The sequence below is a fragment of the Psammomys obesus genome, unplaced genomic scaffold (assembly GCF_907164565.1).
Source record: "Psammomys obesus unplaced genomic scaffold, mPsaObe1.curated_primary_1811, whole genome shotgun sequence".
Lineage (NCBI taxonomy): Eukaryota > Metazoa > Chordata > Mammalia > Rodentia > Muridae > Psammomys > Psammomys obesus.
The window spans coordinates 12,850,995-12,877,304 of NW_026596120.1; the positions used below are offsets into that span (position 1 = coordinate 12,850,995).

Consider the following 26,310-nt stretch of genomic DNA (forward strand, 5'->3'; position numbering starts at 1 on the left):
TGACCTCCCTGAGTAGCTGCTTCCAACAGAAGCTGCTGTCACCTCAGGACAGCAGGGATGTCCTAAAGAACATGTTGCGTCACAAAAGGGACCCAACAGCTGACTCCAGTGAAAAACAGGATGGTCCAGCAGGAAGAAGTTGAAAAGCAAAGTGCTGAGCTCACACGGTACCCTGTGTTTATGGACATATATTTTCATGTTTTTATGTATCTATTTGAAAATAAAATAATGGACTAGGGAGATGGCTTTGTTGGTGAAGTACTTGCCATGTAAGCTGTTCAGTCCCCAGAACCCATATAAAAAAGCCAGGCGTGGCGGCATGTGTGTATAATCTCATTACTAGGAAGATGGGTACAGACAGATTTCTGGGGCTCACTAATAAGCCAGCTTAACTTACTAAAGGGGCTCCATGCCAACAAAAGACCCTGGATCATAAAACAAAAAAAGTGGATGACTTCAGAGAAATGGCATGTGAGGTTGACTTCTGACCTCCATATGTCCCATCACAAACACGCACATGTGCTCACATACACATGTATACCCATAAAATGTGAAAATAAGCGGCAAAAATATTAACACGTGATCACCAGAGAAATGGCTGACACATAGACCTTACCTGAATGCATAAGGTTATTGAAGTTAAAAACCAGTAACTCACTTTCCAAATTATTAAATCATGGAAATGGATACAGAAAAGCTAATGTCACTCTCACATTTTGCATATGAACAAGTACTGGGGTTAATCAGGCCAGACATTCTGATAAGAATGTGGTCTTATACAAGGGTAAACATGAAAAATGAAAACGCCAAGAACAAGCTGGTTGTCATCTTCAGCAGCACAAATGTGCCCGCCATAGGGGCTCGAACCAACCTGTGATTCTGTTTCCTATTTTAATTAATTTAGAATACACTCTCCAACAGAAAGTAATCCTTATCATCCATAGACTAATAATGGCTCCTTCTAGGTATGCTAAGAATTGGGAGGTTGTGTTCAGCTGCAGGGACAGGGCCGGATTTGTACGCTCAAGGTTCCATGGAAAACAACCTAAGGAGACTGAGCAGCGGGCACACTGTCACTTTTGTGTCAGACTTCCCACCCACTTGCTCTTGTGCCCTCTTGTCAGATCCACCCCTAATCAAAGCCCTTGTAAGAGACAGGTTAGTTGGGCTTCCTGGGTCCAGCCTGGCTAGATGGTCAGATAATTCCATTCTCCTCGACATCAACATTTTGAGCTCTCTACGCAATCCTGCAAGGACCACAGAAGCAAGGCCCCGTGCTAACTGTCATCTAAAGCTCTGAAAATCTGGATGTGACTCACAATGGTAAGAAGTGATGGGAAGACCCTAGGTTTGTTTCTGGGACCCTAGACCATTCATAAATTCTGAATCCTTGGATCCTTTCACGAGTCCTTACAGAGGACAAGGCCTACGTTATAACATGAAATGAGAAACCCTGTGTCTCAATTACTACCCTCTCTTCACACTTTGCATTCTAAAATTTGGATCTCTCCACTGACTTAGAAACTTGCCTAACCACTTCTTCCAACAATGAGAGTTTACCTTCCAGTGCCCAGGACTACCAGTTTCAACTCACCTTTCTGTGGTAAGCTTTCTGACTCATTTTTACAGCTCTCTGAAAAGAAAACAGAGAAACCATTAAACATTCCCGTACAGGTTGGAAAATCATGCCTTTCGCATGAGGCCAATAAGAAGAGTGGGTTTGACTGCACACAACACTGATTTACAATAAGGCTAGACTCTCTCCAGATTTCCAGAGTTCACCTGGCTGCTGGCCTCTAGGATTCATTCACAACGTGTCAAGTGTCTTGCTTGCTGTGCACCAAGCTCACAGGGGGATGTATCTGTCCTGCAACAAGGCAGCAGGAACGGCACGAGTTCTCGATATGGCCAGGCTTTCCAGACATCCCACATGTGCTCTGCAGCAGGGTCCCTTTTCTATCTCCCGGCAGGGACTGACAATACCACCCCTCTCATCCTCTAGGATGACTGTGGATTCCAGGTGAAGGGGGTCTCAGGGACTGAGAAGAAGCTCAAGCAGGGAGCACTTCATGGTGGCTGTGAGATAAACTGGGCTGTGGTCCTCCTCTCCCCATGGTCCAGAAAGAAAGCACAAAGGCACTGTGCCCCTGCCCTTACCATAACTCTCTGCCAGGACGGGCACTAGACCACAATGGCCTGCTATGTAGGCATATCCTCCATCCAAGCTCATTGCGTCAGCTTCTCCATTCTGCAAAGACATAGCGAGTCACAGCGGACGAATGGTTGCTATTTCCTGTGCCACTTGCCCCATTAGGCTGTCTCCTTAAAGGCTTTTTCCAGCGTAAGTTATAAATCCAGGGCAACAGTAATGTCGGTTCTGGCTCCCGATGGCCAGTCAGGCAACCCAGATGCCGGCACACCTTTACATAGACTCAGGCTTTGTTAGCTGGCTTTGTATTAATTCGGTTTGATTGTCCTTGCCTTGACTCAGACGAAACAATAAAATGGAACGTAGCTAAAACAATGTATTTTAAAATGTGGATAGAAAAAATGGTACTGGAGGCCTTCTTGCTTTGTGATAGCTAGCTTAGAAAGCACATGGTTATTTTTAAGTGCTCTTAGCAGAGCTGAGAAACTCCAGAAAGATCAGTTGACAGTGGCAAGGAACCCTAGTGTTGTCAATAGGTGTTAAATTTGTGGGTTTGTTTTCAAAGATCCAACTGCAGCTACAGCTCAGCTGATACAGTGCCAGCCTAGCATGCCAGAGGCCCAGGGTTCTGTCCTGAGCATCCCCTTAGCCTTGGTGGTGGCAGAGAGGCACATAATCCCAACCCTCCAGAGGCAGAAGCGGAATGACCAGGTATATCAGCTCAGCCTCAGCCTCTGACAGTAACTGACCAACATCCGCTACGAGACCCTACCTCAAAATAGTGCCCCTGCCACCACCAACAGCAACCACAGCAGTAACTTTCAGCAACAACCAAAGAGTCACCGCACAGAATAGACACATGGAGGGGCTCCGTGGAGCAAGAAAAGGAGGTAGGGGCTTGAGAGCTTAGAGCTTCCTTCCCCTTTCCAGGCATTGCCACCCCTGCAGAACCTCAGTTTGCTCTCTAAGACAGAAATGCCAGGGTTTGAAAGACATATGAAAGGCTCGCAAAACAGGTATGAGGTGGGAGATGCAACCAACCTATATGACACAATCCCAGTAAGAACGTTTGCTCTGAGTTATAGTGATGACCAGGGGCATTTAATTTCTCCTTTCTCAAGCTCAGGACTTTGAAAAATGTCTACAGGCAAATAAAGAATGCTATCTTGATTAATTAAGTGGACATGTACTTGCCTGCAAAATCAAAGCCGAGCCCTTTCACACTCACCAGGGCATATCGTGAGCCCAATGGCACTCTCGCTATGGTCCAGTTTCCCTCAGCAGGACATGGCTCAGATTACCCTCCCACCGTGCTAATGTAAAGAGCAAACTGAGCCCTGGAGGCATCCTTCAGAACCACAAATTTAGGCCTTCTGGGAGGCTAAATTCAAACGAGAAAAACAAAGTTTCTTTCCACACTATTCTAGCTACACTTGACAACTCTGCCTTACAGTGGGCCATGAGGCCACAGTGTTAGGGACACACCCTGGAGAGGCAGGAGAGACATACCATGATCTTGTAAATGCAGTCTTCTGTGGTCTCTGCTGATTCACACTCAATTTTTCCTCCGCTGTTAACGCTCCATTCGTCACACTTGAGTTTCTCATAGTGACTCAGTGCACACCACTTCACTGACTGGCTTTGACTGGAGCTTTCTGGGCCTATAGTACAACAAGAAGAACCAGTGTTCAGGAAGGAGAGGCCCCAGATACTTTCTGGTATCTGTCAGTGCTTCTAACTGTTTCATGCAAATGATGAGAATAACAAACAGCTCCCATTCAAGGAATTCATAACTGTCTAAGAAAGCAGATAGTATACAGTCTAACTTTAGTTTATTTCACTTAAAATTCAGCCCTTCCTCTTTTGTAAGACTTTTTTCTTTCATTTTAATTGTGTGTGTGTGTGTGTGTGTGTGTGTGTGTGTGTGTGTGCATGTGAGTGCAGTACCCACAGAGGCCAGGAGAGAGCATCAGATCCTCTGGGGCTGTAGTTACAGGAAGTCTTGAGCTATCTAATATGGGTGTGGGAAGCAAATTAGAGTCTTCTCAAAAGCCATACTTGTTCTTAACCACTGAGTCCATCTCTCCAGATCCCAGCTTTTTCTTTTGAGAAGCCAACTCTCTAACCCCAAGACATGCTAACATCTGAATTTCCTTCCTTCCTTCCTTCCTTCCTTCCTTCCTTCCTTCCTTCCTTCCTTCCTTCCTTCCTTCCTTCCTTCTTCAAATAACCATTTTAACTATGTTCATTGTTTATCATAGGTTTCCATGTGGGAGAATGTAAGCTCTAAGAAGATGGGAACATGCCCACATCATTCACCAGAGCACCCTCCCATTTAAACAGTGTAATAATCATGGGGTCAGTATAATACATGTCTAGCAAAGACGATAGATGATAGATAGATAGATAGATAGATAGATAGATAGATAGATAGATAGATAGATAGAGTAAATATACATTCACATGCCTATCTTTCAGGCGCAGTCCCCAGATCACTCCTTGAGGGGGGCCTTAGCTCAACCTCTGGCCAGGATCTGCTTGACTTTGCTTTTCACTCTTATAGGACCTTGCTATTTTTATTGTTTTTCATTATCTCCCTTTGTAATTCGCTGCTCAGCAGTGTGACCATCTCTCAAACATTTGTCCTCCCCTTGGCCTGAAAGTCCCAGGACAACAGACTCTAATATGTGTTTGTAATTCTAGCACCTAGCAGAGCCTGTGGCTAGATGTTCAATATATATCCACCAAATGAATAAATTATTAGGCACACCTCCAATGCCCCAGTGAAAGCCAGGGCAAGATCAGCCTCCCTCCAACTCCGGCTTCATTGTGCCCATGTTGACCACAGTATTGGCAAGAGGTGTGCAGTCTGCAGAAACTTCAAGCTATTGACTTTGTAATAGTCTAATCAGCTCCACAGAGGGCATGGGGCTATCCTGATTTATGCATAGGAAAGGATACTAGTACCAACCCAGGTCATTTAAAATGTGACAGCCCTTTAAGGCCATTGGTGACCTCCAGGCCCTCTCCTGACTGGTGCCAGCCAGCCTCAGTCTAGCCCTGGGCTCACAAGCAGGACAGAAATAGGGACATCAGGAGCGGTTGTCAGTCCCCAGAAAGACTATGGCTGCTTCTTGACCTTGCTGGGTTCCACACATCCCTGAGGTCACCTGGTTTTCCTGAGTACTTACACACGCCTTCGCGTTGATTCCGAATGGCAGTGACATATTTATGGCCCAGGTATAGCTTGTAGTCCATCCTTGGGGGAACTCTTAACAGCCCAATAGCAGAATCTTTAAACATCAGGTTTGCCCCATGAGGAGAGCTGAACAGTTGGAAGTCTTTTGTTGTGCCTTTGCCAAAATGTTCCTGTTTCCAGGGGGGGGGGGGAAAGAGCAATGAGCAGCAACAGGAATTAGGGAGGCTAAAAAGCAGGACTGAAGAGAACAAGGAAACTGATTTTAAAAACATGAGAAGCTTGGAGGTGCCAGGAGAAAAGGCATTCAGGCATCACCTAGTCCCTTCTTTGTCTAGTACCCTGTGAGGACCACCCTATAGTCTCCCTCCCTGTGCTTCCAGCTGGTCTCCCTGAGGGGCTGAGAACTAGCCGAAGAGAGTCTGGTGCAGAGGCTGGCACTGGACAGTTGCCGCTTAAACTCTTGATGAATAGATGAGTGGGTTGGACCTGAGGAAGCTGTCTTAGCTAACCCCAGCCAACGAGCATAGAACTGGCAGGCGAAGTCAGTCCCTCTGCAGTCAGGGTTCATGTGTGTGTGGGGGGGGGAGATAGAGCTTCTTTCTCCTTTTGGGGGTCAGGAGAGCCTTCTGGGATTTTCTCTGGGCCTTGAGGGACAACCTTAGATGAAAAGGGTCTCATTGGTCCAAAATGTGCTGGCTGTTGATATCAGAGGAGACACCTCCTGCTCTATGAGGAGTTCTAGCTAGGGATGCTGGAGAGGTTGGTGACACATGACTCCCTCCCCCCCCCCCCGCACACTGTATCCTAAACATACAGGACTGTCTTAGCCTGTCCAGTAGTCAGGAAAATCTCAGCACAGGGTTGTGAGCAGGAGATAAAATGGTGGGTAAAATACCTGGGCCACTTTGAGAATCTCCCAGATCAAATCCTCCTTGCCGTCCACTTTTCGAGCCACAACAGCGTGAGAAGGGATCCGGGCTAGGTAGCAATTCTCATACTGATCCACTGGCTTTCGGCTATTGTCAAGGCAGAGCAGCTCATATTGGTCCCTGTCAGCCTTGTTGGGAAAGAGCTCTGAGGAGGGAAAGTTCGGGTGAGCCTATGGCAGGCTGAGGTCCTCCCCACCTTTCCACTCCTGTTATCATAGAGAGCATGAGCTGAAAGGCCTGGAAGGATCTCTGAGGGCTGAGGAAGATGAAGTAAGATGCACCTGGGTCCAGACAGGCATGGAGGCTTCTATGGGCCAGTCTGAAGCAAGGACTGCCTCCATCCCACGTGCCTGAGCTCAGCAAGACTGCTGACAGGCCAAGATCAGCCAGGCCAACCTCCAAACCCTGGCTCTGACAATTCTGCCCTACAGGTAGGAACATTGTGGGTTCTGAGTGATAGAAAGAGGCCCGTGAGTCCAGGTAGAGATCCCAAGAGTACCTGCCTCTGCACACATAGAAACTCAAGCAATGGTAGAGATGCCTTGCATGCCCATCTGTGACTACTGACTATGAAAAAGGGGACAGGGAACCTGCTAGAGTCTTTCCCAGTCACTTACCAAATGGGGTTGTATGCTTGACAAAGGCCACATCCCCACCTCCATCTCTCAGACACCTGTAGGAAAGAAGCACATGAACAAGATGCCTACAAGGCAGGCCCTGCCCCTGGTCCTGATCACTCTGTCAGCTTGCAGACAAGGACTGTGTCTGAGCAGTCCCCATGGCAGAGGCAGCACTAGGGTGAGGTGCTGACATCCAGAGTACTTCTGAGATGGGGGTGAGCTCACACAAGATGAATGTCCCTCACTTTGTACCCCAACATGGCAAAAAGAAGGTGAAAACATGTTAATGTGAAAAAGCTTCAAGTCCCTAGTACAGAAGAGGATGATATTTCTACCCTGGCTATGTGGACTTCAGGGTCTAAGCAAGGTAAAAAGAGAGAACAAGATGCCAGGCAGTGGTAGCACATGCCTTTAGTCCCAGCACTTGGGAGGCAGAGGCAGGCAGATCTCTTCAAGTTCAAGGCTAGTATGGACTACAAAGAGTTCCAGGACAGCCAAGGCTACATGGAGAAACACTGTCTCAAAAAGCCAAACAAACAAAGCCAAGTAAAACAAAACAACAACAACAACAAAAAAGTGGGAGAACAAGACACATGACACAAAGTCCCTCCTAACCAAGAAGCTACTTGCAGTTGCTGCCTGCCTGGAAAATCAGTTTTCTTCAACCATGTTTCATGGCAGGTCCCATGCCTGGAGTAGCTGGCCAACGCAAAACAAACTTCATGTTTTGTTTTTCCCCTATGTACTTTTTGTTGGTTTGTTTTTGTTTGTTTTTACCTTTGGTGTTGGTGTGTGTGTGTGTAGGCTCAAGGAAGAGTTGGGGAAAAGGAAAGAATATGGTCAAAATGTATTAGATGTAAAAAATAAAATAAAATAAAAACATAAAATAAAATAAAATAAAATAAAATAAAATAAAATAAAATAAAATAAAATAAAAACACCACATGTATTGTTGAGGTGGGGGCAGGGCCGGGTCCCGTCCATTGAGCATAGCCCGCTGCTGTTATGGAGAGCAGGGGCTCTGTCACACACCCCCGGGCACTGGGAATGTGTCGGTCCCTTCAGATGCTGTCCAGTTCAATTAGAGGAGACACCAGCCAGATGATAGGAGAGGACTCCCAGAAAAGGGCATGATCTTTGACATCAGATGAAAGGGAATATGGGCTAGTTTGTCCTGGTACCCCTGCCTCCCTAGGAGGAGTTTAAGCCACCCGGATGCCTCTAGGCAGGTGGGTATCAGCTTTGGGTCAGCAAAGAACCGCCATTTGAGGACTTTCAGCACTGGCCAACACAGAACAGCAATCTTACTCACTTGAGGGCTCCTGTATAGCCAAAGTATGGTTGAAGAGAGGAGCAGCCACAGCCTGGACACAGTTGACACAGTTGGGGGAAGGCCACAGGATCTGCACAGGGGACACAACTACCCGAGAAGAAACTGGCCACACCTGTTCAATACAAAGAATTGGGCAACAAGACATAAGCACAATGCATGAAGCAATGAAGCAAGCAAACAGTCCTGGCTCACGCTTACATGTGCTAAGCTAAACAGGAATAGGTTAACCCCTACCCTGCTGTTACCCACCCGGGGACACCAGCTATACTTCCTTCCAGCTAAGGCTTGCCCTAGACCATTGTCAGCTCACTCTGTTCCCTAGCTTTCAGGGGGAAAAAAAAGTTCCTCTGGGCGCCGTAAAACAACTTAGAGACGTGCAAGACAACTTATGACCAGCAGGTGGCACCAAACCATCCTTTGGCGGTGGGCGGGGCGGGGCGGGGCGGGGCGGGGAGTAGGCAGGTCCAGCCACTACAGTGAATCTGGAAATCCACACCTGCCCTTTCGTTCCCTCCTCAAGACAGCCTCTCTTGGCTTGTTGAGAGCTTACAACAACAAAGAAAAAGCCTCAGCTGCCGCCTCCCATGGGCAGCTGGTGCTACAAACCTGGCACTCTCTAGGTGCTTCGCTCTCCCTCCAGCACCTTGGAGTTCAGCCCACCCGTCTGACTAATCATGACTGTGTGACCCCCCAGCAGGACATCCAGAATAGAGATGACGGCTTACCTTTCTCAAGAGGCTTGCGGGGCTCCGGCAGCTTACAGTAAAGTAAGCCAATGGGGATGTTCCATCCTGCAGACCTGCCCAGGCCCGTGTGGCAGGACTTCTTGCCTTGGAGCTCTTCAAACAGGAAGCCCGAACCCTTCTTTACCACGGCCACAGCCCAGTAGAAGGTTTGTGGTTCTGAAACGGGACAGTGTGGGTGGAGAGCTTTGACACACTACAGAACAGCACTGCTTATCAATGCTTGACCCTGAGTGAGGGAAGAGAGGCCCAGGGGTAGCTTAAGTGGAGTTGGGTTGTAGGGAGCCAGAGAAACCTCTGTAGGCTTAAAGGCGGATGGTCCATTTGTGGCCTCTTTCCAGGAAAACAAAGGCTCAAAGAGCACCTGCACGTGGGGCAAGGTTGCTTTGTTGACCTTACTCTTAACAACCCAAGACCTCCAGGAAGGTGGAACCACAGCAACGGAGGCTCTCATTGGCAATAGGGATGGTAAGAGCAATCTCGGACCACTTCTTAGTCTATTTGGCTCCCCGGTGTGTGCCCGAAGACGGGTTCTCCCTCATACATGCACCCGGGGCCGCAGGGAGCTTGGACAGTTCACCAGATCGTCGACACCCCTCCTGGGTCCTGTGGGAGAACTTACTCTCAGGTGACCCATAAATCTCGGCTGCTACCGGCTTCAGGTTGTTGGGAGTCAGGCCTGCATCATACACCCAGCCAGCATCCAAGGTCACAGCATCTGCTTCACCCCCCTAAAAGAGAATAAGCTCCTGTGAAGTCCTTGCTTCCAAGGAAGGCCTCCCTAAGCCAGAACAGATAGAAAGGGACTAGCCACGCTCCATGGGTCTAGGGCCAGAAAACCACCACAAGTCTGTCTAAAACACACCCAACCCTGCTGGCTTGGGTTGATTCCATTTCTGTCAAAAGACTGCTTGGCCGCTGTCCACATTTGTTCTGCGTGGAGAAAGGAATGGAGAGGTTTTGCTTCTGTTTGCTTCTGTTTTGTTTTTCTCTTTTCCCTGATTTACCCTCAGCAACTGTACAGGCTTGGTCCGGCAGGTTTGGTGGGGGAGAGGGTCGGCCTACTCCTCTTCAGAGGTGGGCAGAGCCAGTGTCCTGCAGGCACTGAGGGGTTGTAGTTGAGAACACAGGGGCCTGTGGACGGCATGGCTCTTACATCTGTTTCCATGCTTGGCCACACAGAGGGCTCCTTCATTCAGAGAGTTCCCGAGAGCTCCTCTGCTGGCACTCGCCTTTCCATTGACTTTTCCTACAGTCCTGGGCCCATGAAACAGTAGGAGCCAGCATGCCATGGCCACACACACCTGTTATCCCAGAATTTGGTACACACAGGGCAAGAGGACTCAAGGTTTGAGGCCATCCTCTTATTTTCATTTTTTGGTTTGATTGTCTACCTGGATACCTGAAAACACCTATCCCCCCCCACCCAAGTTCAGTTTTTACAAATGAGCAAAATCCAAGGCATATAAAGGTTAAGCCACTTTGGTATGCCATGTAGCTGCTAAGACATGAAGCCGGGATTTGGGGCCAGAGAGTGGGGTTTATTGCTTATCATCGTTACTTCGACACTGCTTGTTTAGTTTACTTCGTGCTTTTGTGAATGTTCAACTTTTCTTTGGTATTTTTGTTTGTTTTAAGGCCATCTGTAGCCGGGTGCAGTGGCGCATGCCTGTAATCCCAGCACTTGGGGAGACAGAGGTAGGCTGATCTCTGAGTTCAAGGCCAGCCTGGTCTGCAAAGCAAGTCCAGGACAGCCAAGGCTATACAGAGAAACTTTGTCTCAAAAAAAAAAAAAATCAGCGGGGGTAGGGGGAGGCAGTTTATCTATTCATGCTGATTCTAAACTCATGATCCTCCTGCCTCACCACAAAGTGCAGAATTACAAGAACACACCACCGTGCCCCACCACACTCTTGTGTTTAAATCAATAAGCCCCTTGGAGTATTCCAACTATATCTACAGCCTATCTTCTCTTTACTTGAAGTCTTTTTCTTTTTTTCTTTTTTTTTTTTTTTAAATCTAGTAAGGCTTATTGAAAAGTAGCTCACTCCCCGCCAGTGGGAGGAGTCCACCAAATGGGTCGCCCTTCATTAAAGTCTTAAAATGAACCCACTGCCTTTAATGTGGAGCAGAGGTTCTCAACGTCCCCAATGCTGCAACCCTTTAGTGCACTTCCTCACTGTTGTGGTGGACTGCCCCCACAGGACAAGTCCATCCCAGCTCCTGCCTCTGGAGACTTGACCTTACTCCAGTGTGAGGCTGGGCCCCCAGGATAACCTAGCCGTCTCGTGTGCCTGCCCATGGAAGCACACCACCTTCAGGAAAATATCCGCTTCCTTTGGTCCAACACAACCAAAGACAGGCCTTCGCCTTCCTTTCCACGAGCAAAATTAAGGCTCAGGTGTGAACATGCATTTCTTGTAACTCAGAAGTGGCTCTCGGGGGCTGGAGAGATGGCTCAGTGGTTAAAGAGCTCTGACTGCTCTTCCTAGAGGTCCTGAGTTCAATTTCCAGCAACCACATGGTGGTTCACAACCATCTATCTATACCTTCTACTGCTGTCTTCTGGCATGCAGGTGTACATACAGATAGAACATTCAAAATAAATAAGCAAAATCTTTAAAAAAAAAAAAAAGAAGTGTTTCTCCCCAGGATCTGGAAGATGCGTATATGTGAGTGAGTGAGTGTGTGTATACATATCTTTTTTTAATGATTTTTTTATTATTATTTTTACAGTATTCTGCCTGCATGTATACTTGCCTGCCAGAAGAGGGCACCAGATCTCGTTATAGATGGCTATGAGCGACCGTGTGGTTGCTGGGAATTGAACCTTTGAGAGAGCAGCCAGTGCTCTTAACGGCTGAACCATCTCTCCAGCCCGTAAATATCTCTCTATATAAATATATACATCAGGAAGGACAAGGGACCTATGTCCTCACCTCGGTGAAGACGGAACCCTAAATATCTAAGCACCAGTCAGCTACACGGCTGCGCTGGTTCATTTTGAGCAATCCCCGGCTACTCATTTCCCTGACTCTGTTGAGTTCCCACACTCTCCCTCCCTTAAGCTCTTTTCTAAGACGTCCACTTTACTTTTCTACACACTAGAATGGAGCTCAGCTCTCCCCAAACCGACAGTAATCACAACTACAAATCTTGTTCGTCCTGCTCTACCTGCTAGCTAGCTCTCGCTTCTCTGGTTTCCTGCTGCCAACTTACACCAGTGTGCCTCTGCCTTTGCGCGCGCTGTTCATCCCTGCTGTGGTTATCCACAGCTCTTAGGGGAGAGCCCTCCCCAGGGCCATCTGTTCAATTTTAGCTTCACTGATTCCTTCTCCAAGAGATTGGTGGTGACTATGGAGGCCAAAGACGTTTTCTCTGAGTCCCTGCTGGAACACTGTTCTTTCCCTTTGCTGAATAGTTTACTCGCTTGCAAGCATTTCTCCTCTCCTTACTAGGTTGTGGACACCATGAAGGTAAAGACAGTCAGTGTTTAACCCCTGCATCTCCGCGAGCTAGTAGAGAGACTGACACTCTCAGATGTTCAAGAGCAGTGCTGAAGGAGTAAAGATTGGAAAATAAAGGGATCAACTGCCATCTGCAGTCGCCACTCTTAATTCTTTCCCCCTAAATTTACCCATCTTCCCAAATATGTGTCTAGGACCTACATGGTGGAGGATGTAATACATACTGGAGCATGTGTCTAGTATTTCCAAAGCTCTGGGTTCAATCCCTAGCAACACACACACATACACACGAGAGAGAGAGACAGAGAGAGAGACAGAGAGTCAGAGGGAGAGAGAGAAGGAAAAGGGAGAAAGGAAGAGAGAAAAAGACAGAGAAGGGGAGGAAGGAGAAGAGAGAGAGAGAGAAAGTGAGACAGAGAGAGAGATACATACATACACACATAGAAGAACAGAGATGGGGGGACAGAAAGAAAGAGGGAGGGAGGAGGAGAAAAGGAAGGAGTGAGGAAAGAAGATAGTATGAGAGAGAAAAGAGAGCGTCCCAGCAGAGCTGGACAATAATTATTGACGTCACAGACATCCCGATTTTCCTCTGAGTTCGCAGAACTTAAGTGGCTCAGCACAGCCACCTTTCAGAGAGCACCTTTCTCTTGCCTCATGGACGGTAAGCATGCCCTCTTCTGCTTCCATTTTGGAAGTAGATTTGAAGAGCAGCAGGGTTTGACCACCCGGCACATAAGCCCCCTACCTGTGAGTAAAGAGTTACCCCCAAAACACCGAGAAAACAAACCCGGCAGCCTCCTACCGTGCTGGGCAGCAGGACTTACTGAAATGGCCTTGATGCAATCAGGGTAGGAGGTTTTCTTCACACAGGCGAGCCTGGGACCATCAGCTGGAAGGACGGTTTTCATGTGGTCACGGAAGCTGATGCACTTGGCGTTTTCATGCTCTGACACTGCGCACCATTTTACAGTTTTCTCAGGGACAGCCAGACATAGTCCTGTAGGAGAGAAGGCAGAGGCATAAGAGACCCACTCCCCGCGCCTGGGGAGAGAAAGCACCACTCCCTGAAAGGTCCTGTTGGCCTCCTCCCCATTCCAGCCTCTTCTCACTCCCGTTGGCCGTCATGACAGAGGAGAGGGTGTTTGCTGCTGCACCCTGATACTGAGAGCAGAGAAATTAGTTCACCCCAGTGGCCTCCCGTTTGGCTGCTTGGAGGGATGCCGGGATAGCTGATGATGGCAACCCGCTCTCCTCCTGCCTCTTTGCCTCGTTGTCATGGCTGAAGGTCCGCATCAAGAGCTTCAGTGGACAAGTGCCATTCTCAGCCATCTTGACACAAGGCTCTCAGGTTCTCTGTGTCTCTGTGCGTAGCAGTTAGCGTGCGAATTCACCTGAGTTACTTTTCAGCTATCTAGAAACTCCCTTCTACTCGACAGGCTTCTGTTTCTGCCCCCCTCCCCTCAATGCTTCACCCCCTTTTGGCCGCCATTTAGAGGAACAGCTGGAGACAACCGTGTGTGTATGTGTTTGTATAAATGGACACATGTGAATGTGTGTGTGCAGCTGGGTACGCATGGAGGCCAGAGGGCAACATGGGGTGTCTTCTGCTAATACTCTGCCTGATTTTTTTTTTTTTTTGGGACGGTGTCTCTCACTGAATCTGAGCCTTGCTGGTTCCACTAGACTGGCTGGCCAGTAGGTCCCTGGGATCTGCCCATCTGCTTCCCCAGAGCGTTGCTGTCCCCAGCTGTTTACCTGGGTGCTGGGGTTCTGAACTGAGGTCCTCCTGCTTACAAGGCAATAATCTCCCCAGCTAAAACATCTTCCCCAACTGTGTCACTGTTAAAATCCATGTGGTGGGGAGGTGCCATCCATGAGACCCAGCACTCCCAGCTTTCACCACATCTGTTCCCTTTTGGGTAACTCAGCAGGGCCGACACACTGACTCAGCAAGGTCCGAAAAGCACTAATGAGCATGGCATGGAGAGGGCAAGGCCAACGGTCCTTTAGGATGGATAAAGAAGGATGATAGGGAGGCGGAGGGCTCCAGCTCCTGCCCTTTATAGCACCCCGACCATGGGGAACCCAAATGGTAGGCTCTTTAGCCTCTTCAGACTAGTTCAAACTAGTTCATCTAAAGTGTATTCAAGTTGACAGCAAATAACTCAAACATTGTCCCAACGATGTGACAAATGCCACCGACAGTCTAATTAGGGCAGATGCTTGGGTCTTTGAGACCCCTTTGGGGGAGAAATCAGCAGGATGTGTGACTGGCACCTCTGACCCCACCCTCACCTCACCCTCCAAGGCAGGTGCTGTAATACAGGGGAATTACAGGCACAGTTTGAATTCAAGACTTCTGGCTTCAAGTCCCACACTCTGGTCTAAGCCACCAGCGCCAAAAGCATCCAAAGGGATATCAGACAATGAAAAGACAGCAGGGTTAGAGCCCAGGAAGTTCTAACTACCACACCAAGCTGTTTGAACTATACTGAAAGGCTCAGTGTGGAGCCTGGGTAAATTGCTTAAAGGTTTTCTGACATTTTATAACACGCCTGCAAATTACTGTCCATAGCATGAGGAGCACATAATAAAAGGTAAAGACTGAATCAGGGCCCCGGATGCCTGAGGATGGAGGTTATTCCTAAGCTATTGAAGAAGATGGAGACGTGACAGGGAGGAAGCACAGGGCAGGCTCTTAGGGCTTCCAGCCTTTAGCTTGTAAGGGATGCCTAAGAGCCCACAAGTACTCTGCAGCCCTTTCCTGCGCCCACACTCACCCAGGGCTGCACAGGCCAGCAGGGCGCCCACGGCGAACCTCATCCTCCCGGTGTGTGTGTGTGTGGCGAGGAGCGGGGAGCACAGACCAACCCGCTTCTGCACCGCCTGCCTGTGACCCGCTCCCCTTTATGCCCGGAGGGGGCCGGCCGGGTGCAATCTTTGACCTCCTGTGTTTGCGCAGCCCAATTGCCCAATCGTCCTGCGTCCACCCCCTTCCTTTCTGGCCCTGATGATCACCTCATTTCCTGAGCTGTGGGACAGAGCTGCGCGTGGAATCCACCACAAGGAGAAAAAAAAAAAAAGGCTGTTTAGAAGGAAGCTAAACCAAATCCAGTCTTTGTTATCACCGCTCTCTCGGTGTCAGGAACGGCATGGTAGAGCCGGTTGGGCGGGAATGGCTTACTCCAGAAGCCCAGAAGCCCGGCTGTCAGAGCGTCTGCTTGCCAGCAGCTTTATCAGCCTTACATAGGGGAGACTGAGGCTGGAGAGGAAAGGGAACTGCCCTGGACCCCGGACTAGAACCCGAGAAGGAACATACAGAGAGGAAAATTGGGCTCCAGTCAGAGAGGCAGCGCTAGCTTCTGGTGATCCTGGGAATGCTCCCAAGGCAGCGGCAGCTCTCTCTGCCCCTGCTCTGGGGCTGAAAGCATCTTACCCCTGAGATTCTGATGGGACAGTCCAGGCTAGGAACAGTCACAGGGTGGGGTGGGGGACTTCTCTCCCACAGTCAGGAAGTGGTCACACCATAAGACTCAGAACAAAGGGCCTGGGAGGATGTTCCCCGTCCATCCCTACACACCTCCGATTAAGTAGTGACCAAACCACTTTGACTGCTTGCTTTTACCACAAAAACATCATGTGCTGTTTTAACTGGAACTGCAACTGTGCATTTCATCCCCAACCATGGACTGGAAAGGTGTGAAACAATGAAGTAAAAACAAAATAGGCATTTGGAAATGTCCCTCAGGGTGTGTTACCTCGTATTCTATCTCCATGCATGTGAGACAGGGATACTGAAGCCCAGTGTCAGACTGTGGGAGGAGCCCGATGAGCGCTCAGCAAGTCTCAGCCACTGTCAAGGTGTTCAAGAGGGACACGAGTGTCCAGAGGGGGCTCTGTTGTAGAATTAAACACATAACTGAGGACCCAAACACAAATGTCTGGGGCCACCAAGAGCACAGAGCCTCCCCGCACACCCCGATAGACATCCACGGGCCTGGGCCTCCCACACAACCACCCAGCATATGTATTCCCACGGCTAGCCGTGTCTTGTCAATCCCTTTGGAGAAAGGCAGACACAGGGCTCTGTTGCTGACCTTCTGTGCAAATACCAGTAGCCTGGACCTCTGTACCAGGCATGAGTTTGCTTCATAGTTTAGCCAACAGAGAGGAGCTCATGCCAGGCCCAGTCAACATGGTAATTTGGCTGCTTTGGTTTGTGCACTGGTGTTTGAACACAAACAAGGGTGTCTTTTCCATTGTTAATTCCGGTCTCTGACAAGAATGCTTTGAAGGCACAGGTATGTCTTGTGAGGGTTACAGAGAAAGTTGTACTGCTTTTGGTTTTTTTATTTTTTTATTTTTTTAAACTTTACTTATTGTGCATGTTATGTCTGTGTGTGTGTCCAAGCAACAAGCACACGTATCTCATATGTCACAGTTCGAAGGTCAGAGGTCAACTTTCAGGAGTCAGTTCCATTCTTCCAATCATGGAGGTTCTGGAGACCAAATTCAAGTTGTCAGATTGAAATCTGCTTTGCCTACTGAGTCAGCTCATCAGCCCAAAGGTCAGATGTTCTAACTTAACACATCCTTGTAACCCGGACACACATAAAACCCTAAAGATGGAAGCAAAACTGTCAAAAGGTGAAAGACAGGGACAGGGTGCCGCAAGCATCCAGCACTCCTTTCCTTTGCCCATCATTTGTTCCCCGTTTTCCCTCAGGGTACCTCAGAGGTCCACATATTACTGTCTGACCTGTGGACCCAGGTAAGGAAACAGGGCCAACTGACACACTGAGCACAAATGCTGGTTTGCTCATCTTTTGCAATAGCAGTAAGTTATCACTAAACCATCCCAACAGATGGTATCCTGGAGAAAGGATGCTGCTGCTGCTGGCCACTTTAGAGACCATTGGTTTACCAAGGGATTTTTGCAGGGACATGAGGCAAACATGCTGGCTGCTGTTCTGTGTTCTGCCCCCTGACCTTCTCATGGGTCCTTATGCAGGAGGTCTATATTCCCACAGCAGGCAGTAGGATATAGTCTAGATTCACTTGACACCTGGAGGAAGGGACATGACGACGGGAGTGGAGGGACAACAGGTATGCTTCCAGCTGATATCTTAGCTAGGCCCTGGAGCAAGCTTGCAGGGGCTGCTGGGATGCAGGAAGGGAATTGTGAGGTGTTGAACTTATGACACAAACTCAGGGAAGTTCGGAGCAAGGCACGCAAGACAGATTGAAAATTACTCTCCCTGCCTCTCCTTCTCCTATGCACACATAATGAGCCTACGTCAAGCTACAGCTACAGCCACTGGCTTACAGCCTTGCTTTATCAAAATCTCTGGTCTCACTGGGTCCTCAACAAACCAGCCAACTGGAATCCCTGCTTCAGAGGGATCCCCTGAATCCAAGCCCAAAGAGGTACACAGGACATGGAGAAAATTTCAGTTTGCCATGGGTACCTAGAGCTATCGTGCCATCCACATACACCTGGTAGAGAGGTCCAGGCCATTGGTTCTTGCTCAGGAGAAGCCCTCTGTCTGCCGTTCTCCAAAGGGTAAATGGGACAAAGGCTGCTTTTGGGGTGCACGTGTGGGTGCAATCCTGGTTATATTGGTACCCAAGCCTATAGGGGAGTCTATTGCAGAGTGTGGGGATAAGATGTGAGCATCATAGTGCTCAGTGTTCTTGGTGGCCGCAGACATCTGTCTGTGTCCTCCCTTGTGTTTTTAATACCTGAGTCCCTCTAAACACTCACTTTTCCCCTGAACACCCAAACAATGGCTGGGACTTTTGCAGACTACAGCCCCTTGCATTGGTGCTTGAGAATCCCCATCTAGATGTGACAAGGAAACCGGGGGAAACAGAACCTTGCCAAAGGTCGATGGTGACGCCAAGATACAAAATCAGACAGACTGGTTGGATGTGAACTCATCAACGAGGAGTTTCCTTCTTCCAGGAAAGCAGGACTTACTCAGGCCGAGAAGGCTCATCTGGAGTCACACTGAGGCGGTAACGGGCGCGGACGGACGCCAGCCCTGCCTTTTTCCCATTGGCATTCTGTCACCTCACCTCACCTCTGCTGCCAGTTCTGCCGTCTGAGGACCTGGTCCGCCTGGGGGAGGAATGAGTGCCCGGCTGCAGAATCTGGGATGGGGCTGCGGAGACTGGGCCCAGGGGGAAGGAAAACAAAGTTTTAGCCCCTTGCATCTTCCAGGTTCTGCTCTGGGATCAACAGCCCCACAGATAAAGTCGGCATAAAATGAGGATATTTTGGGAATGGAACTCGAACTTCTAATGCTAGCCTTCTCTGGACCACAGCTGGTTTCTTAAATATTTGATCTCTCTGTTTAAGAAAGAGTGAGAAAAACAAGAGAAGCAGGTGAGTAGTTTGTGGTTTCAGACCAACCAGCACATGACCCGAATCATGGACCACAAACAGAGTGAAAACCCTTACATCCCAGCCACGGAGCTGTCTTTCTGGTAGAAGCAACTGAACTTGCGTAAGTGCCGGGGAGCTTGGGGTGCTGCCCAGAGGGGGTGGGCAGGAAGGCAGTGGGCCTCTGGACCAATATTTGCTGTTTACAAATGTTGCCCAACCTTCATAGAAACTGAGCAAACAAAGAGCCTCTGTCTGCTTCAAGCATTCCTCCCAGTCCCCTCCACTCCCCCACCACCCACCCCCGCAGTGTCCTCTGCCCCAGCCAGAGCCTTCCTTCTCTGAAATCTCAGGTCTGGGTCATCTTGGGGAGGGAGTAACCTGGGAAGCTGAGGAGGGAAAGCCACAGGCCAGTCACTGCCAGCCTGCTGGGTCAGGGAGAGTATGTGAGAAAGGTGGGAACTGGGACAGGGCCTTATGGCATTCAGATATGTCATGTGGCGCCTTCTCCCTGTCTCTTCCTCCCTCTGTCTATTGGCCCTTTCAGAAGTCCTAAGACAATGGGAGGTTTTTATTCTTTTCACAGCAGAGATCACAAAAAAATAGCATTTTCATAAGAAGCAACCGACCAGGGCCAGGTGGACTGAATTCAACCAACATTTAAGAAAAAACACAACAGTCTTACACAGCAGTCTTTCCCAGCCTAGGAAAGTCCAGACTAATGTTTCAAGAATAGGATGTGCACTTTAAAGGAAAAACAAATCAATAAAAAGACATCACGGCAAACAGGAAATATCTTCTGAGAACAGAGATGCAAAAATCCTACAGTTGAGTCGGTAGAGTGCCTGAGGCCCTGGGTTTTGATCCTTAGCGCATGCATAAATGTGGGCTTGGACACACACCGGCACACCTTCTACTCACAAGGCGGAGGCAGCGGGACCAGAAGTTTATGGTTAATCCTTGGCGACATAAAGAGTACCAGACCAACCTGGGCCATTTAGAAACATCTTAAAAAAAAAAAAAAAATCACAAATAGGATCCACTAAAATAGAGTAAGGATGATAGATCATTACTCAGTTTGATTTATCCAGGAATGCAAATTAGCCTCCGCCATATCAGTTAATGCAATGGAGTAAATCAGCGCAATAGTGGAGGAGATTAATGACCACATCCCTTAGAATTGGAACATCATCTGATACAGTTCAGCATCCATACATAATGAAAGCTCTTAGCCAACTTGCTCCTGGATTTGATAAAGGGTATTTAACAGAGATCTACAGATACCCTGCTCCATGGTGGAATGTGAGATGAAAGCGATCTCTTTGAGAGAAAGAATGATACTAAAACATCCACTATTATCATTGCCAGACCTCTAGGCAAGGGGAAAAAAAAAATAGGAAGCAAAATGTCTGAAAGAGAAGAAGAAAAAAACCCAAACAAACCGAACAAACAAAACTCTTATCTTTATATATGGCTTAATTGCATATGTATAAAATTCTAAATAAATGTATTTGTATTGTAGGATGAGTGGGCTAAGACACATCAGAACACAAAGTAAATTATACAAAGCCAACTCATTTCCATGGACAAAATCTAAAAACTAGAGAATTCTACCTAAAGGAAAAACAAATACTTATGAACAAAGACAGCTGGATTGTCATGCGCTATTAAGTATTGTTGAGGAAAATAAACCTGAGGTAAGTGGAAAACTGCACTGTGAATGTGGAGCATAGGAGCCAGCATTATGCAAATCTCAGTTATCTCCAAATTGATTCATAGATGAGTTAGGGTATCCTAGGAGCTGAAGGTTTAATCAGGGTTAGGTCATGAGAGCAGGAGCTAGGAGGAAGTAATGAGTAACTCAAACCAGAGATGCATGGAAAACACTATGGAAACCCACTACTTTGCAAGATAACTAAAAATACATAACTTAGCCAAGTACGGTGATGTATGCCTGTAATCCCAGCATGCAAGGAGGCAGAAGCAAGTGGATCTCTGAGTTCGAGGCCAGCCTGGTCTACAAAGTGAGTCCAGGACAGCCAAGACTACACAGAGAAACCCTGTCCAGAAATAAATAAATAAATAGATAAATAAATAAATAAATAAATAAATAAATAAATAAATAAATAAATAGACAAACAAATAAATAAGTAATGGAGTTTGAATACAGGTAACCTGCTTGGGTGGACAACACTTTTCCCCAAGACGTGTTTTTAAAAGAAGACCTCATTGCCAAGGGTGAGGCCCTCTCTATGCATTATTTGATCAAAAGAGCCCCCAAAACAATATGGGCTGTTGCCATTGCTTTTGGATGTACACTAGCGAAATCAAGCTGGAAGTGGCCTGAGAACTTCCTTCCTACTGGCTAGCTTTCATAGAGCTGGAGGGTGCTATACAGGCCACTGGGGGGGGGGGGGGGGGGCATCAATGTGTATTACCTAGCAGTGAGCCCTGAAAGTTCCAGTGTTGACCTACCAGGCAAGACCTGCCACTGGCAATAGTGTCCTGAAGGTTAGGGTGGTAACTAGCTGCTCTCCAATTGGATTGAGGCCTCCACAGGAGAGAACTCGTCCTTCACAGCATAAACCTGGCCAAAACGTCAGGAGGTTGTAGACTAGAGTGGAGAACATACTACTGTTGCTCTCCTAGATGATTGCGTCAAGCTGCCTTTGAAGGCCTGTGAGGTGGCTCAGCAATCAAAGGTGCTTGCTGTCAAGCCTGACAACCTGAGTTTGATCCCCAGGGCTGGTGGGAAGAGAGAACTATCTCCCACAAGTTGCCTCCTGACCATCAAAGGCAAGACTTGAAATTCACATGCACACACAATGAATGAATGAATGAATGGATGAAATTTTACATATTAAAAAACAAAGCACTGCCTTCTAAATAGTGATGGTTAGTGCTGCTCTCAACTTTGGCCAGAAAAGCCTCTTGGTGCACTGGGCAGCAGTTAGTGCAGAGACTCATAACTGGTTAAGGTGCAGAGAACGAGGGACTGTTGAGCGATCAGCCATAAATGGGACATTTGTATCAATCCCCTCCACCAAGGCTTAAGGAAAATGGCAAAGAGGCAGCAGATAGATCGTAACAGCCAACAGACGGGGAACAGTGCTGTGAAATACTGTGCTCTGGACATGACGTGGCTGCTGGACTCATGATCTCACACCACCTGCATGAGAACAAGCCAGCAATATCGCCAGCATTCTAACAGGCAGCACTAGTTAGACCCAGTGACTTAAAAATTAATAATAATAATAATAATAATAATATAACAATAATAATAATAATAATAATTAAGTAGAAGGCGTGGAGGTGAGAAGAGGTTGTGTGGAGGGGTGTGGGAGACAGGAGGTGAGGGTTGATATGACCAAGACACATTGTATACATGTATGAAATTGTCAAAGAACAAATGAAAGATATTACTTTAAAAATGATTTATAGATTCTAGTACTCTAAATACTCCCCATCAAATTCCTAAGAAATGTTTGTATATTTTTGGTATAAATTGGCAATACACTTCTACATACAAATGCGAAAGTCTTCATGGCTTTGTTGGCTGTGCAAGGGAAGGCATACAAAGTAAGAATAGATTGTATTTAATTTCTTTCTCACCTTCTTGCCCAACCCTGCACCAAGATACATAGCATAACCATTGAGTGGGCTGAATTCAGGTGTTGATTGTGCATATAATTGCATAAGTGTGGGTTTTTAGAATGTTCTTGAGCTAATGGCACTGAACAAAAATGATACAGTCAACCATGTTTTTAAAAAGATATATTTCGTATACTTTCTGAGATTATAATTGCATACTTCTCCCTTCCCTTTCCTCCCTCCAAACCTCCAATATACCCTTTCTTGCTCTCTTTCAAATTTATGGCCTCTTTTTTTCATTAATTATTGTTACATACATATATGTAGATTCACATATATTCCTGAACACACAAATACAGCCTGCCCAGTCTGTATAATATTGATATATGTATGTTTTCAGAGCTGGCTGAACATTTGACATTTGGTAACCAATTGTTGTGTTCTTCCTGGGGAAGACTGTTTCTCCTGCTCTCGGCATTCCTTAGTTGCCTATAGTTCTTTGTACAACGCTGAGGCCTGTGGGCGTTCCCTCATCCCCCTTAGAGTGTCCATTGTTGGGCTCATTCAACCACATTCTTAAGGGTGTGTACCTACGCATCACCACAAGTCACTGTGCTCACCCCAATTTCCTACACTAAGAAGTGGAATAAACTTTCCATTTTACCTCTGTACTTTAAAGTCCCTTTCAGATATTTTTCCTTCCTTCATATGAGAGTTTTCAAACATGAACCAAAGCAGAGTCAGTAACACACTAAATGCCCACAAACAACTCCTAGTTTCAACAAAGCTTGGTGTTTTGTCCATTTTATTTCACCGGCCCCCTCCCTTGCCCTCCCTTCTGTTTTTCTGAAGCGACAATTATCATGTTTCCCCCAGTATGCAATGTATCTTTAACACACAGGAGTTTTTACGTTGTGATACTGACACATGTACAGAAATGAATAGTTGCTCTGTATTTTACCATCTATTTGCTAATATCTAACATCACTTTATTATTTATTTGTCATATGTGTTTGCAAGTGTGTGCATTCGCTTGCTTGCAAGTATGCAAGTCAGAGGACAACTTTCGGGGTTGCTTCTTTCCTTCCACTGCGGGGTTTGAGGGTGGACTCAGGGTGTCAGACATGATTGGGAGGTATCTTAGATGCTGAGCTGTCACCAGCCCCCTCACTACCCAGTGAGTCTACAGATTCCTATGCTGGTCTAAAAGAAAATTAAGCCAGGTACCCAGGTTCACATACTATGTGAGGTCTATCTACGAAGTCTCTTTTGCTCTATGGTGATCGCCTGCATCTTAGGCTATTTCCTTGCCAGGGAAACCAGATCTTTGTCCCTGGGAATTTCCAGTGCTCTGGATTTGGCTGAGCTGTGTCAGGGTGGTGGGATTTAGCGTGCTCTCTTGTGTTTGATAGCTATTTTGGGGAGAGTCCCTTGATCTGGGTTTTTCCTGGATTACCTCATCATGAGGCTTTGATTTCCTAATTTTGGCAACAACCTCGAAGGGGGTGACATTGTATCACGTGGCACAGGCTGCCATGGTGACTTGTCACCTCCATGCACTGTTAACTGTTTCTTGGTGATGGTATCTGGTGGGTTTTACCGTGGCAGAGCCCTGCTTTTCCCATTAGTAAGAAGTCTGCGAAGAGATACTTAGAGACTATTTTGTACTTTTTTCCTACTGAGACTTTTTGCCCACTGGTCTTAGCATTCCTTAGTGATTCTTGCCAGAATGAGTTGGCATTGCACTGGTTACCGAGGGTTGATTCTCCGAACGCCTCACCCCCTCTAGCTTTGTTGAGTAGCACCCTAAAGTAAGGAAAAGCCTCCCCTGCTTCACATACCCATCTTGCTGTCACTCAGGTCAGTGTGGCTGCTTGGGTTCCAATTTTATGCAGTAGGTTAGAATACAGAACATCATCATCGACTTTATTTGTCTTCCAAGAGATATTTGTTCTGCTTATACTTATTTATTCGTTTTGTGCCTGCACATATACATTTGTGAGCACCCATGTGCCATGGCAAATATGTTGGGGGGGGGGTGGTCAGAAGACCATGTGGATCCCTGGGGTAGAGCTCAAGTCATCAGGCTTAGTGGCAAGCACCGTTGCTCGCCAGGCCTCACTGTCCCTCTTAATGCCTAGAGTAGCTGTGTTCTCTAAAAAGCCCCATCACTCAAGTCTACCTTGTGCTTTCTCTGCACCAGCTCTTGGGTTTGTGTTTCTGGAACCCAAGAGCTAAAACTCCACGGAGACTTAGCCTTGTAGTGGAGAATGGTGATCAGAAATGCATTCTGGGAACCTGCTGATGAGGAGTCATTGACACCAAGACTCTTCTACTGACAGGCTAGGATGTGTGCATGTGTGAGCGTGTGTGTGTGTGTGTGTGTGTGTGTGTGTGTGTGTGCTTCCTCACTTTTTCTGTTTTCCTCACTAGCAACCATGAGTTCACACTGACTGACTGGTCCCAGTTCTACCACAGCATGTATTCATGTATTCTAGCTTTCTTCTCTCCATCATCGCAGTTCGCACTGCAATCGCAGTTCTCAGGTGCAACTAAACCACAAGCCACATTCTAGTTGCCTCCCTCCCCTTCCTACCCGTGAGAACCAGGCTCTCCCATCACCCACCTCATCCTCCCTTCCCGTTGCTTCCATGCATGATTATTCTCCTTGTCCTCCAGGAGCCTCCAAAGCCTCAGGCTCTTATGCTCTTCAGCCCCAGTCACTCAAAGAGAAAAGGGACAGAATGGATCTGTTATTGTTTGTTTGTTTCTAGTAAACAGACTAGAGAAGGAGAGAGGAAGTGAGGAGGGAGGGGAAGGCTATCATTTCCTTCATAGCACATAGAGGCTACATTTCAGAATGAGGATCTGAGCAAAGACTCTCCGAACCCTCTGGTGAAACAAAGCTGTGGACTCCTTTCCACCACCACCACCCCCATCCTTCTGTGGTGAACTGGGAGAGGCCAGGGTTGTTTGTGAAAGCCCTTGACATCTATTCTGCATGCAAGGACCTGCTAAGAAATTTCTTTCCTCGTCCAGTACAACGTTCAACCCGTCCCAGCTCTGCCTAACCCAAAAGCCAACACCTAGAGAGGCCACTGACCCTGTAACCGAGTGGACATCGTGAAGTCTTATGTGTAAAGGAACAAAAGTCCTTGACCGTAGGCAGGCCTGCAGGAATGCTGGCCTCCTCTGACATGCTGTTTACTGTGTTGCCGGACAGACCTGGAAGAGGTGAGGTTGGAGTTCAGGGCCACAGGTTCCACAGCTCGGCAGGTTCAGGGAGGAAATGCAAAACAGTGACAATTCAACATCTGTCACAGAAACTGTTTCAGTCCTCAATTCCAGGGATCCCTCTCCCCGGGGACAAAGTAGGAAGCTTTGTCCCAGAAGGTAAAGCAGGGAATTCTGAGAACTATAAAGTAGGCCAGAAAGCTAGATGCCAAAGAGCCTGCCATTTCAAACCCAGGGAGAATCTCAATAGAGGAGTTGGCTTGCAGAAGGAGAGTTGGTCCCAAATCCTAATTTGTCGAGGCTGCCACTAACAGAAGGGGAACTATTCAAACATGGGAGGAGGTTCCCAGTGGGAAAAACAAGATGAGGACAAGACGGGTTCTAGATAGTGCATCCTAGAATAAATCACGCAGCTTTTGCTGGGGGCTATTGTTTTTGTAATTACAGATTACCAGTAACCTCCATCTGTACACCCGACCCAGACTGGGTACCATCATGTGCCAGCTATGACAATAAAAAAAATACTTATAAAGTACTCTTCTTCAGACTTAAGCCACAAACAAGGTGTCTAGTAACAGGCAAGCTTTTAGTCTTTCCTGTCTTTTCTTTCTTTCTTTCTTTCTTTCTTTCTTTCTTTCTTTCTTTCTTTCTTTCTTT

The 26,310-nt window shown here is 47.4% G+C and overlaps 1 protein-coding gene across 1 annotated transcript in view; it reads right to left on the reverse strand.

The window, feature by feature from the left end:
• The window catches only part of Tf (transferrin), a 48,368-nt gene extending 33,015 nt beyond the window's left edge, over positions 1-15,353 (reverse strand). The window contains 11 exon segments of the mRNA XM_055629572.1: positions 1,595-1,633; positions 2,158-2,248; positions 3,659-3,810; positions 5,341-5,518; positions 6,244-6,422; positions 6,895-6,950; positions 8,210-8,342; positions 8,956-9,132; positions 9,596-9,704; positions 13,268-13,440; positions 15,224-15,353. Of these exon segments, the coding sequence (XP_055485547.1) occupies positions 1,595-1,633; positions 2,158-2,248; positions 3,659-3,810; positions 5,341-5,518; positions 6,244-6,422; positions 6,895-6,950; positions 8,210-8,342; positions 8,956-9,132; positions 9,596-9,704; positions 13,268-13,440; positions 15,224-15,266 (1,330 nt within the window). The 5' untranslated portion in view covers positions 15,267-15,353.
• Between the last annotated feature and the right edge of the window lie 10,957 nt (positions 15,354-26,310).